Source organism: Heloderma suspectum, chromosome 4, assembly GCF_057233095.1.
Source record: "Heloderma suspectum isolate Gila_16-S chromosome 4, 16-S_ref, whole genome shotgun sequence".
In the NCBI taxonomy this organism is placed as follows: Eukaryota; Metazoa; Chordata; class Lepidosauria; order Squamata; family Helodermatidae; genus Heloderma; species Heloderma suspectum.
The window spans coordinates 188897933-188911626 of NC_139461.1; the positions used below are offsets into that span (position 1 = coordinate 188897933).

General features: G+C 43.7%; 1 protein-coding gene across 3 annotated transcripts in view; it reads left to right on the top strand.

Annotated features, from left to right (window-relative positions):
* Positions 1 to 13694, top strand: part of VAV3 (vav guanine nucleotide exchange factor 3) — a 247485-nt gene that overhangs the window by 172326 nt on the left and 61465 nt on the right. For all 3 annotated transcript variants that reach the window (XM_084851612.1, XM_084851614.1, XM_084851611.1), the window contains exon 19: positions 2575 to 2620. In XM_084851612.1, the coding sequence (XP_084707738.1) occupies positions 2575 to 2620 (46 nt within the window). The remainder of the gene's footprint in view (positions 1 to 2574; positions 2621 to 13694) is intronic.

The window sequence follows — 13694 nt, forward strand, 5'->3', positions numbered from 1 at the left end:
AGTCTCAGCTCAGGAAATTTACTTTGAATTGACATTTAATTCCTGATCAAATTAAGCTGGTTCTCCACTACCTTCAATAATAGGAGTGGAGCTAGAAATACTCTTCCTTTGGAGCAGGGAGGGGGGTGTCTGCCTTGTATTAAATACTTTATTCTCGGTGAAACTGCCATACATCTAGGGGTGATGCTATTGATGCACAATACTGAGAAATATGACATCCTGCAAAATAGATGTACAATGGTGAGATTGCCATAGCAGTGGCATACCCAGGATGGCCACCACTGGGAGTTCCCATGCCCTGGAAAACTCTTCTGTGAATCAGCCAGTTAATCATTAATAAATTATAAAGGCCATAAAAGCATGAGACAATTGGTATTGGGGCACTCAGCTCTTCACCTATGTGGCATTTTGATTGCTAAGACTGAGGTGCAAGCCAAGGTGGTGCGGTAGCATATGAGTGTAAATTGATACTTGCTGATAATTCCTATTCAGATATACAATTGGTTAGTAAAATCAGTTATTTATGGTTTCAGTCTAGAGTCTATGAATGCACATGTGTAAGTCTACCCTGTGTTTCCTGAATAGATTATATAATCTCAAAGTAAAGGGTGGTTGTTTGCAGAGCTCCAAGAAAGTAGGGAGAAGTTCACTGCGGAATAGTTGTTGTATATTCTTGCAGTGTTCTTGCATATGAGATTCCTTTCATTTGATCATAAGATGTTGAGGCTGTTGGATGTTCCTCCCTGTAGAGCATCCCAGCAGTATAGATCTCTGTGGAATCTGTGGAAGAGGCCTGGCTAGAGCCAGCCCTGTCATTGTGTAGGATGAGTTGGCCTGTCATAGGCAGCAAAGTCTGGGTTAATGCTAAAGGACAGTAAATTGTTAATTACTTTTAAAAAATAAATATTTTACTGCATTTGTAAGCAGTTCAAAACATAACTTGTACGTTATAACTTTTGACTGGGAATTGTGGGACAAATGTGGAAAATAAATATACAAAGAGAAGGCAATCATAATGTTTTAATCCACATAGGGGATGCCATTTGGAATTTCTGCCTGAGCCACCAATACGTCTTGGGCTGTTTTGGGGCCCTGTAGTTTCCAAGTGCAATTTTGATATTTCAACATTATTCTTTAGTTGCTATTTTGAGAAATCCACTTGTTATGTAAAGTTTGTTCTAAAAGGTTCTTTAAAATATATGAACGTTATAGCCTGTTTGGTTTAATGTGCCTTGCTGTCTGTGTTCACATTCCATGGCATTGTCTGAGATATTAACAAACCATATTGCAATTGCAGACAAGCTAGCCATAATTCAGTTTGATAGCTTACTCTGGCTAGATGAAGACAGGGTTTTGCATGATTATAACCTGCTCTTCTACTTTTCCCTTCCTCCCAACCTTACTGTGGTGGTTAATACAAGGTTAAAACAGTTAAAACAAGGTTTCTTCTGAGTTTGTTATAATTGGCTTTTGCAATAGCCTCCTATTTGCTTTTATGAAAATAAAAAAGCTATATGCTTTTATGTGGTCAGTTGAAGCTTTGCTGTAAATGAAAACGAGAGCTTTTGAAAAAGTTTTTTAAAAGAAAAAGTGGCAAATTATGTGTGCCACTTAATGTATGCAAATTAAGAAACTGTACAAACTTTAGTGAGATCATGGTCAGAACAAATATGCAGACCAGCGGTTTCTGTGAGAAATAGGTGTCCCCTTAAAAAAAAAATTTTTTTTTTACACATCATCTTCCCTTCTCAAGTGGACATGAGGCCTATAGAACATATAGCCACATTTTTTTTTCTTCTCGAAATATTTGACAGGAGATTTCCACTGTTTAACTGCAGTGTGTTCTCCTCCATTAAAACAAAACAAAGCAAAAATGTTTTTTTTCCCACATGATCTTTCTGGTATCAGCTCTTCATCCACATTAACACTGCTTAGACCAGGTTGAATTCTGATGATGGAAATCCTGATGATGGTTCCCTGGAATGGGAAACATCACCATTTGTGTATGTTGAGCGTTGTTTATAATTGCTATTCCACACTTTTACACATGTTAAAATATTATTCATGATACCGTGGAAATAAATTTCAGAAAAGGTAGGCAAGGCTGGCCCTGCCATGAAGCTGGGTGAAGCAACTAGCTTCAGAAGATACCATGAAGGAGTGGGGACAAATGAAGGCAGGGACTGGTGTCTGAATGGTGCAGCAAGTCTCTTCGAAGCAGGGGTGAAGAATCTGGCTCTCCAGATGTTGTTGGACACATAACTCTCAGCCACCATGGCCAATAAGCATGGATGATGGGAGTTGTAGTTCAAAACGATTTGGAAGGTCGCAGGTTCACCACCTGTGCTTTAAAGTGCTTTCCCTAGCGAAGGACTGGGAGGAGAGAAACCATTTGGGCTTTGTTTCAGGTAGCAAAATGTCTTGGAAGTCAGGCACTTCTAGTAGGAATCCTTATTCTGACACTCAGCTCTGCTTAGTGAACTGTCAAAAGTAGAAGCATGAATACTATTTGAGAGTAGAGTTTTTTTTTGTTTTTGTTTTAAAGTCTCTAACTTGTGCTTTTCAAATATACAGAAACGACCGAATGGACTTCGAAAGAACTCCAGACATATGGACCCAGGTTTGTTTTGCTCTTTTTCATCATTAGAACTTTTGGATTCCTACAGGAGAATGATGGGTTGGAACTCACTGTCAGATGATTATTTTCATTATCTCTTTCCTTTTGGTGATTGTAACTTCTGAATACTGCCAGTCTAACAGCCTGACCCACAAGCCAGTTCAACGAGAGCATTAAGACATTATCTGACATGCAATCTGATTATATGTTGCGTTGTCATGTCACAGGCTTGACAAGATATAATATCTTACCCAGTTTCTTATCACATTAACTGTACTGGTTTCTTACTACTAGAAGGAAAGTTGCTTGCATGCACTGTTTATGGTAACATTTTCTTGTCTGTAGGGGCTACTTATATGAGTTGGACTAGCCATGGCCTGTTTCATTCCTGCATCTGATACACCACAGCTGGCACTGGGTGTCTTTGTCTGCTGTAAAGGTGGTCTCAGTCCACAGTTTAGTCTGGCTGTCAGTGCAGTGCAACTGGTCGTACTGTTGTTGTTGTTGTTCAGTCGTTCAGTCGTGTCCGACTCTTTGTGCCCCATGGACCATAGCACGCCAGGCCTTCCTGTCCTGCGCTCTCTCCCAGAGTGTGCTCAAGTCCATATTCATTGCATCTGTGATGCTATCTAGCCATCTCATCCTCTGACGTCCCCTTCTCCTTTTGCCTTCCATCTTTCCCAGCATCAGGGTCTTTTCCAGTGAGTTTTCTCTTCGCATTAGGTGGCCAAAATATTTGAGCTTCAAATATTTTTTGAATTTTTTGGTCGTAGTGTTGCGGTAGTGAAAATCTTGTTTTCACTTCCAGGCACTGACTTGGGGGATCGGGGACTTTTAGCATTGCTGAATTCTATGGGCTGCTAATCACTTCCCTGACTGTGTTTTCAAGGGTACAGTTATATGACTAACTGAACTCCGGGGGGGGGGGGGGGAGTTGCTGCTTTGCTTTTACAAGTGGCGCTCTTAAAGCTTGTTTGCATACTTAGATGCCTCTGGGCTTTTAGTTAACTCCTCCCTCAACTTATGCTGCTTAAACAGAGCAACCAGTTTTAACCTTGGAGCCTAATCTTGCAAGACAGTGTGTGTTCCCAGCAGTTGTTGTTTTTCCTGGAGGCCAAAGGCAGCTGGAATCTTGAGGTGCGAGTACCCGAATGGAGTGCACTTTAACTTGTATGTTCTTAATATTAAATAATTTACTATAGCATATAAGCTACTTCTTTAAATTCACAGTTGTCAAGAGTGTATATGGATATACACACTGATTGCACTTCTGCTATGGAGGCTGAGGCTGATTATTGTTATTATTTGGCTGATCAGCTATTTGGTTGGAGCTACGTGTTATATGACCAAGGTGTGTTTTCAGACTCTGGCCCCCAATGCTCTGTTGCAAAATGATAGTGGGAGGAGGGGATTTGCAGGGGTGGTTGGGTGCTTAACCTCTCCTCTTCTGCAACTTCCTCCCCTCCTGACAGCAGTTCTAGACCCATATTTGTGACTAAGAAGCAGTGCCAGGATTTGGAAATGTGACATGGCTGCGCAACGTGTACTTCCAGTCTTTTGTCCAAATAAATGAAATCTCATGAAAGTCTTTCTCTTTAGTACTGCAAAGATTCCCCCACCTCACCCCGCCCACACTCCATAATGTTATTTTACAGTAATTGTGTGAAGAGGGTTTTTTTGGGGGGGGCTTTTTATGAGTTCTTTCTCACAGTTTAATTACGAGGCATTCAGATACAAGCTAAGTCATGAGTTGTTAAATGTTTCTAAATGTAGCCACTTGAGAACAGCTTGTATTTAATTTGCAAATAAGGTTGCAGCCTATAACCAAGCACTTGGGAAAATCTTCTAATCTGCAGGAGAAAGGGATTGATAGCTGCATTCCCGCTGCTAAGTTGCAAATAGTTAAAATGCCTTGACTAACCACTCCCTTAAAAAATATGTTACCATATGGAACATTTTGGAAGAGATATAGCTGTTGCTGTCAGGGATGAGTCTAAGCGCCTTGAGATGTCTGACAGCTCTGATTCTGAATCAGAGCTGGAGCAGCAGCTAGATCACAGGCTGGGGGAGGGACTGTCCCTAGTGAGCCAAAACACTGGAAGGGAGTCCTCCCAAGACCGTGACCAACAGATGGCCCAGCCTGAGTCCTTGCGCCCTCCCTCCACCCTGAGAACGCAAGTTTCCAAGGAGGAGGAAGAGGGGCGTGACTTGAGAGACACTAGGGTATGATGCAAAGCGGGAAAAGTTAGAGGTAGGGCTCAGACACTCTGCCCGGATAGCCACTCTTGGAAATCAGTGTAAGAGGGAGCCACCCTAACGGAGGTTCATACCCCAAACTGCCAACAACTTTCTCTCCTTCTGGTTCGTCTCCTCTGCTTAGAGATTGTTGATTAGTTGTTTAGGGCCTGGGGACAGCCTGAGAGTTTTATTTGAATCTGCATTTGTAGAGAGACTAGGCTCTAGCAAAATAAAGTTGTATTAGCTTGAAGTTTTGTCTGTAGTAGTGTTGATTGTGAAGGAAAAGGACGATCCAATTCTGACAGCTGCCTCATTGTCCCCTGACACCCTTTGCCATAGTAAAGATACCGAAATTTATAGCACAGAGGTTAATAGAGGAGAGCGGAACTTCAGCCCTTGGGCTTATGCTGATCCAAAGAGCCATCATGGATTCCTCCAGGAAATGGGGCTGGAGGCCAAGCCTGACCCCCTGGAGGTCTGGGGATCCAGCTTGGCTGTTATTTTCAATCTGTGATCAGAGATAACAGCAGGGGATGTGGGCAGGGGCCACTTTGCCCACATGCTACCTTCTCTGAGAAAGACTCTGCCCAGACAAAACATCCATAGCTGCGCCAGTGGCCAGAGCACTCCTGCTGTTGACTCAGCCACAGCCACTTCGCTTCGCTCGTCATTTGCATTCTGTGCACAGGGAACATGAAGGACGAGTGAAGCTGGGCTGAGCAGCTTCATCTGCTCTGCATCCTCTTTCCAATGGAAGAAGGTGTAGGGCAGGTGAAGCCAGTGCCTGGTGGATGCCCTGGAAGGAATGTTTTTACAGTGTGCCCACCGGGGATCAAATGACATCAGGGGTGCATAGTTGCACCCCTTTATGTCATTTGGCCCGTACTGGACTGGGTGTGTGTGGGTCATCTAGCTTCCAACTAACGATGTTGGAGAAATCCGTTTGGGGATGGAGTTTGAGTTTTTCTAAGCTTGCCCCCCTGGACTTCATGTCAGTTCCAACTGCAGTGCCCAACTCAATCTGTAGAGAGTTGGGCCAGTTCTAGGAATTTTGTGCATATTTGGAGGTTCTGCAATTTACACAAATTTCGGAGCAAAGTCCAGCCAAATTTACACACATCATGTAAATTACAGCTAAAGTTGCGCAGTTTGCACAAATTCTACTGTTATTTGCGTGAATTGCTCAGAAATTTGCACAAATTACAGAACCTCCCCCCCATCTGCAAAAATGTTTCTGTGGTTCGGGGAACAGCCTGCAGCTTGGCTTGCAGATGCAAAGTGAGTCTTACACCCCGTGGAACTCTGTCATTCCAGAAAAGAACAGGATTTCCCAGCGATGGACATCCCTACTCCCAGCCCAATTTTGGATGCCTGTCCTTGGGTTAATGAATGAAGCAGCACTCAGGAAAATATAAGTAGGCTCCAGTATTGTCCCTGTGAGACTTTCCTGGGTGCTGCTTGTGCTGTCTTGTTTGGACCTCACTGGACAAGGTGACAGAAATTTTAGTGATTGGATTTCCCATCTCTTTACACTTGAGCAAATAGCATCCATGGATTGGATCAGGACTGTGGCTCTGGGTGACGGAAGGTATAACATGTATATTTCCCTTAACTGGGCAAATAGCAGCTGGGGAAATTTTCGATTAGAAAATGGTGCTGGAAGAAAGAGTTAAAGCCAAGTTGCACAGTTGCTATGTGCTCTGGAGGATTGTTTTAGCCACTACCTGATCATTCTCCCACAGTGAGAGGGTAGGAATGGCAAGATTTCACCCACGACTGTTTATTTTCTCTGTCTATGGGAACTTTGATCCTTCGATAGTTCCTAAGTTTCTTAGGTGTTTGGCAGAGCGTTCAGGCAGGCAGGGGTTCTGTAGTATGTTCAGGTTGGAATTAGGTGTGTCAGAGGGAGAGAGGAGGGTGGAATGATTTACATAAGGGAATAAAACGAGCCTGTCTCTTCTTCCAGTTCTTCCACCAGGCTGGGGAATTCAGAATGCCTTATCAGTTACCTGCTCAGGTGATTCTGATGAATGCTAGACCTGGCTGCTCAACTCCCCCCATCCCACTACAGTCTAGAATTCCTGAGTCCTGGAGGAAGGAGGCGACTTGGCGTGTATTTGAAACTTGTCTGGATAATGTGCTAGACCAAGTTTTGGCCCAGCTTCTTCCAGCCAGGTTGTTGGCCCAATGTCAGGGCTGGCCAGGTGGAAAATGTTCCATGTTCCATGAAGATACCATCTTGCTTTCCAGGCGTCCTGTCCCTTAGACTGCCTCTGTTGAGTCACCTGGCCCAAATTACTTGCACAATTTTCCTACTAATTTACCAAGAGGCACATTTCTTCAGAAGCCGTTCCCCTCCCCCCGGCAAATATTTTCTAGTCAGTATGTCTTGCTAACTATGCATGTCTGTCCAGCAGAGCTCTGATTTACTCTTTGAGAACCTAGCCTATTTTTTTTTTATTTTCAGCCAAACCTATTTTTTCTTTCTTTTCTTGCCTGATGCCAAGAGAGTAATGATATCTTTCTACTGAATTCGTGCTTCTGGGCACAATGGGAATCTGACTGCACAGGTCCCCATGCCAATAATTATTCATGGCGTCACATGTGTTTCATTTCAGAATTTGTTTTTCTAGCTGCAATTATGTTTATGATTCCTGCAACTTAAGTCCCTCAGCACTTCCATTGTTGAACTGTCTCATGAGGGTTGCAAAAACAAAACAAAACCTCAAGTCAAATCAAGCCAAAAGGTGGGACTACCTCCCATAATTATATTGAGCCCTGCAGGTTAGAAGTTATCTTTTGTGTGTTCTGTGATTGCAACTAGATACCAAACTGGATGACTCAACAACAGCAATTAAGCAGGTCTGTGGTTTCCCCATCTGATATGCTCATTTTCCAGCAAGCCTCTTCTTTCATGCTTGGAAGTTCTATTTAAACTGTAACAGTTATGCCAGTTACAGTGCCTCTCCCCAAAATAATGCATTAACTCTCAGTGGTAGGGCAAGAACCAGCATGCTTTATGCCTGTAACCAACTTAAAATCCACCTATTACTAAGTGACCCAAATGTTCTGTCTCAAAGTGATTTGCCTGAGTCAAAGCAGTTATCTGGTTTATTCTGGTAGCCTGTCTATGGCAGTGGAAAGATCCAGTTTCTTCAAAGGCATCTGGTGATGTTATTGTAAGTTTTTGTTCCCAGTTGATTATCTGAAGCTTCTAGCAGTTTGGGTTTGGGAACTGGCTCTCTGTAGGCTTAGGCGCACCTAACTCCACACAGGATTGAGCTGTGAGTCAGAGTGAAGCACACCCTGACACATTTGCAGCCAGACCCTGTTTCCTTCAAGTTGGTGTTGGGGTAAGGTGAAGGTGGGAAAAGCAGCAGCATAATCCCCTTGTTACTTAGATGTGGATGGGTCTTGTACCACAATATGACAAGAGGCTTCCATGTCGGTCTGACGTCTCTGTAGTTCCCTTCTCTGAACAGAACTTAATGATGGCACACAAGCGGATTGCCTGCCTGATAACCTTCAAGTTCAAGACCGCTATGGGCTTGAGTCCTGACCCTTACAAACAGCAACTGTTATTTTCTGCTCTACAAATTAGCCTAACCCTGACTTTCTCAAAGCAGTTGTTATGTTACCATTTTCTTCTAAAAGCAGCCAGACTCTTTGTAAAGAGCAGAGTTGAGAAACTTGGCCCCACCCTTTTAAGACTGGATGTACTTCAGGTTGCTGCTTCTGGTGGCAGTGAGCTTCCCAGGCGAGTTCTGCATTGTGTAAAAAAACTAACAAACCACAAAATCCAACTCCACTTAAACATCAAGAGATTCAGGGTGTAGCTGGGTGAAGTGACCTGCTTTGTCAGCTCTATGGGAAAGGGGAAGATAAGGCGGGGATTTGTGTTGGAATGGTGCTGCAAGACCTTTTCAAGTGTTGGCCCCAGCAACGGGTGTGGCAACATTTCGGCTCTGCTTCAAATGGCAAAATGTCTTGTACTGGCACTGAAGAGATTTTCATGTGCAGCACCATCTTAAAATTCATATTCCATATGACCACAAATGATGGAACAATTATTTTTAATTCTTTGAAAATTCTTCATATTTTTAGACTGTAATCTAAACCCTTAAATGGCACATTCCAGAAATAATTGTATCACATGATTCTCTTGAATGTGTAGATCAGCTGTTAGGTCCGGCTGAGAGAAATGGACTTCCTCAAGGCCATCAGTGACCAGTCAGCAACACCAGACAGGCCGCTTAACAAGATCAGCTTCGGATGGCCTTCTCTGTCCCATCAGCCTGGCTGTCCCATCAGCCAGGACAGCTAGACTGGTGGGGACGAGGGAAAGGGCCTTTTCTGTGGTGGCCCCCACTCTGTGGAACTCCCTCCCTAGGGAACTCTGCCATGCCCCCTCTTTAATGAGCTTCCGCCGTGCATTAAAAATGTGGTTGTTCAGGCAGGCATTTGGGGTGGGTTAGGGTATTTTAGAAAATGTTTTTATTGTAGAATTTTATTGTTTTAAACTGTTTTATTATATGTTGTACATCGCCCAGAGAGGCTGGGTGACCAGCCAGATGGGCGATTAATAAATGTAATAATAATAATAATAATAATAATAATAATAATAATAATAAATAAATACATTGAACTTGGGCCTCCCCTATAGCCCCCCTGTCAAATGCATGAGACTTTTCAACAATTTTCATAAATAATCATGGCTATTTTTAATTATCAGAATCTCTGTCAGAAGCCTAATGAGGAAATAAAGCACTGAAGGAAGAGGAGGAGGAGCTACTGATTTTTAACATAAATTAAAAGGGAGGGCTTCCCCCCCCCCCAAAAGCTGACTCATTCATTTAATGCAATAATAATTTAACTGCTATTTTAAAGTACTGCTGCCACAAAGGCTTAGGAAGCCTTGTAAAACTACTGAAGGCTAAATGATCCTATCTCTTATTTGGGAAAACACTCTGCTTGGCTAACTTTCTGAAGAAACTTTGTAGGGCTGCTGTTTCATTCTGTCGTAGAGGACAGGAGCCACACTACACGTTACCTTTTAACGCACAGTATGCAGACATGTCTGTTGTCTTTATTTCCTACTCAGAATAAGCTGGAGGAACCAATCTGGATTGGGATCCTAGTGTGGGGAGTAGGGGAGTCTTTAACCCTTGCAGCCACTGTGGCCCTGATTTGGATCAGGCCCTCTGCCTGCTATTTGCATAGGAAAAAAACAGGGTTGGCGTGAGACGTTGCACTGCCTAAGACAGACGGATCCATGACCGCCGCTTCCCCCATGCTTGCCTTTTATTATTTTTTTGCTGCCATTTTGGGGGTGGCAATGTAGCTGATCTGTTAGTGGTGGCAACATAGCGGATCCAACATAGCTGATTTTGGGCACCATCTTGCCCCACAGTGCTGTGCTCTGAAGCAAAGCAGGGTGAGATGGCTCCAGAAATCCTCAGCTCGCCTGCACTACTGCTGAACGGTGGCAGTGTGAGCAATGGGAATGTCTTGCCCATCAGTGCCACAATCTGAGGAAGGGGTGGTAATGGCAATGTGGAGGTGTCGACAGTGAAGGCTGGCCCTGTGGGCAGCAGATAGCCCACCCCCATACCTATTGCCTGAGCCAGATGGAAAAAGCCATCTGGAAAAGTCTCAATTGAAGTGGATGCAGGCTTTTGCCCCTATGCAAATTTCAGGGGAGCCCCCCTCCCCCAGAGCTGGATCATGATTACAGTGGGGGGGCAAAGAATTACCCCCCCCCCATCCTATGCTAGAGTCCTGGATCCAGACTGGGTCTCCCATACTTTTAAGTAAGAAAGAAATGAACAGACACAGCTGCATGCTAAGTCTCTCTATAGAAGGAGCAGAGGACTGACCATCCATTCGTCTACTAATAAGGTGAGATGTTTGTCCTCAAAGCACCTACTGTGTGCATCTTTTATTCCTTTCCTCCATGTGTAATAGCATTTCCCAAAGTTGTATGCCTCCAGTGCTGTGGAGCTCTTTTCAGGAGCGAGATAAGCATATGAGATCTTAACTAACAGTTGTGTGTATTTGGCTTACACTTTGGAAAGTAAAGAGGACCAAGTCTTTTGCAGATGTGTTAGGCGCTCTTTGCTAGTTCTTGTGCTTTTCTGCCAATTTCCTTTCACAAAGGAGAGCTGGGCATGCCATGAATACTTGTTGATACCTATTCCTTTGGCAAAACAGCATATTTAGTCCTGTGCCTTATTCACTCGTCTTTAATATGCTGCAAGAGAGAATATCCCCACCCTTCATAGGGGAAGGAAATGACACGCAGGGCCTGCAGTGGAAGCAAGGATGTTCCCCCCTCCAGGGTTTTGCAAGTTATACCCCTTTTATCTACCTCAGGCAAGTCAGAGTGTTCCATTCACTTGTATAGGGAATAACAGTTCAGATCCTCTCTGTTCTCTGGGACTTTTCCTTATTGTTTCAGAACTACCCAAGTTTTCCCCAATCCTTAAAAACTCATCTTTGAAACCAGACGCTTTCTGTCATCCACTTTTGTTTTTCTGATATTTCTCTAAAGCACATGTGGGCAACTTGTGGCCCTCCAACTGTTTTGGCCACAGCTCCCATCATTCCTGGCCAACATAGCCAATGGTGAAGGATGATGGGAGCTGTAGACCAGAACATCTGGAGGGCCACAAGTTGCCCACCCCTGCTCTAAAGTTATTGACTGCGCTGCCCTTTCAGTCAAGTCTAGCCCCTTTTCTGGCTATTATCACAATCCACTGATACCAGGCTACCAAAAGAGTCCTTGCTACAATTTTGCTAAATCTCTTGGAATTTTCTTTGTTGTTCTTCTCTTGCAATCTGTATTTTGTTTTTGACACTGTTGTTGGGTGCTCCATCCTCTCATTTCCATAAACCTTAGGCATTTATGATCTGATAAGGGTGCTTTTATCTTCTTGGCCCTGGGTCCACTTTTTCTCAGTCTTTCCCAGGTATCCAGAGGGCAGTCTTTACATCCCAAGGTGTAAAGCGCAAATGAGTTGTGCTGAAAAGCACTGGGAATTTCCCAGTGAGTCCTGATGAGTTCTGGCAGCAGCGTAGGGCCTGCAGCCTCCAATGCCACTTACTCATAGTATTTATTTCTGTGGGACCACTATTACAGGTTGGGCTTAATGCCTGATGTCAGTCTTTCCATGAAGTTATGCAGGATTGAACCGAGACAGTCTCTGGATGGGAAACATAATGAAAATCTTTATGGACATGATTCTGACGTCCATGAGGAATAGCGAAGTACAGATTTACTAATAAATAAAAGTGGGTCCTGAGAGAGATTTGATTGTCATTATCCCTGCTCATAATACCACAGAATAAAGATACACAGTAGGCCAAAGATTAGCTGCATTAGTAAGGCTGTCACAATGCAGATGTACTTAGTGTTTGCCTTCGGCTCTGGAGGGCATTCCAGAAGCCTTTGGGAGTAGGAAATGGCAACCCACTCCAGTATTCTTGCCAAGAAAACCCCATGGAACGTGTCACAAGGCTAAAAGAGATGACGCTGGAAGATGAGCCCCTCAGGTCGGAAGGTGTCCAATATACTACTGGGGAAGAGAAGAGGGAATTTCCAAGTAGCGCCAGAAAGAGTGAAGCGGCTGGGCCAAAGCCGAAAGGGCACTCAGCTGTGGATATGTCTGGTGGTGAAAAGAACAATATTGTTTAGGAACCTGGAATGTAAGATCAATGAATCAAGGTAAACTGGAGGTGGTCAAATATGAGATGGCAAGACTGAACATCGACATCTTGGGAACCAGCGAACTAAAATGGACAAGCATGGGCGAATTTAATTCAGGTGACCATCATATCTACTACTGTGGGCAAGAATCCCTTAGAAGAAATGGAGTAGCACTCATAGTCAACAAAAGGGTGGGAAAAGCAAATCTCAAAAATGACAGAATGATCTCAGTACAAGTCCAAGGCAAACCATTCAACATCACAGTAATTCAAGTCTATGCCCCAACCACTGAGGCCGAGGAAGCTAAGGTTGCTCGGTTCTTTGAAGACCTACAACACCTTCTAGAACTAACACCAAAAAAAGATGTCCTCTTCATCATAGGGGATTGGAATGCCAAAGTAGGAAGTCAAGAAATCACTGGGATAACAGGCAAGCATGTCCTTGGTGTACAAAATGAAGCAGGACAAAGGCTAATAGAGTTTTGCCAAGAGAACACGCTGATCATAGCAAACACTCTTTTCCAACAGCACAAGAGGCGACTCTACACATGGACATCACCAGATGGTCAATATCGAAATCAGATTGATTATGTCCTTTGCAGCCAAAGATGGAGAAGCTCCATACAGTCAGTCAAAACAAGACCTGGAGCTGACTGTGGCTCAGATCATGAGCTGCTTCTTGCAAAATTTCGGCTTAAATTGAATAATGTAGGGAAAACCACTAAACTGTTCAGGTATGACCTCAATCATATCCCTGATGAATATACAGTGGAGGTGAGGAATAGATTTCAGGGATTAGACCTGATAGACAGAGTGCCTGAGGAACTATGGACGGAGTTCCGTAACATTGTTCAGGAGGCAGCAACTCAATCCATCCCAAAGAAAAAGAAATGCAAGAAAGCCAAGTGGCTGTCTGATGAGGCTTTACAAGTAGCTGAGGAAAGAAGGGAAGCAAAAAGCAAGGGAGAAAGGGGAAGATATATCCAACTGAATGCAGAGTTCCAGAGAATAGCAAGGAGAGACAAGAAGGCCTTCTTAAATGAACAGTGCAAAGAAATCAAAGAAAACAATAGAATGGGAAAGACTAGAGATCTCTTCAAGACAATCGGAGATCTCAAGGGAACGTTTTGTGCAA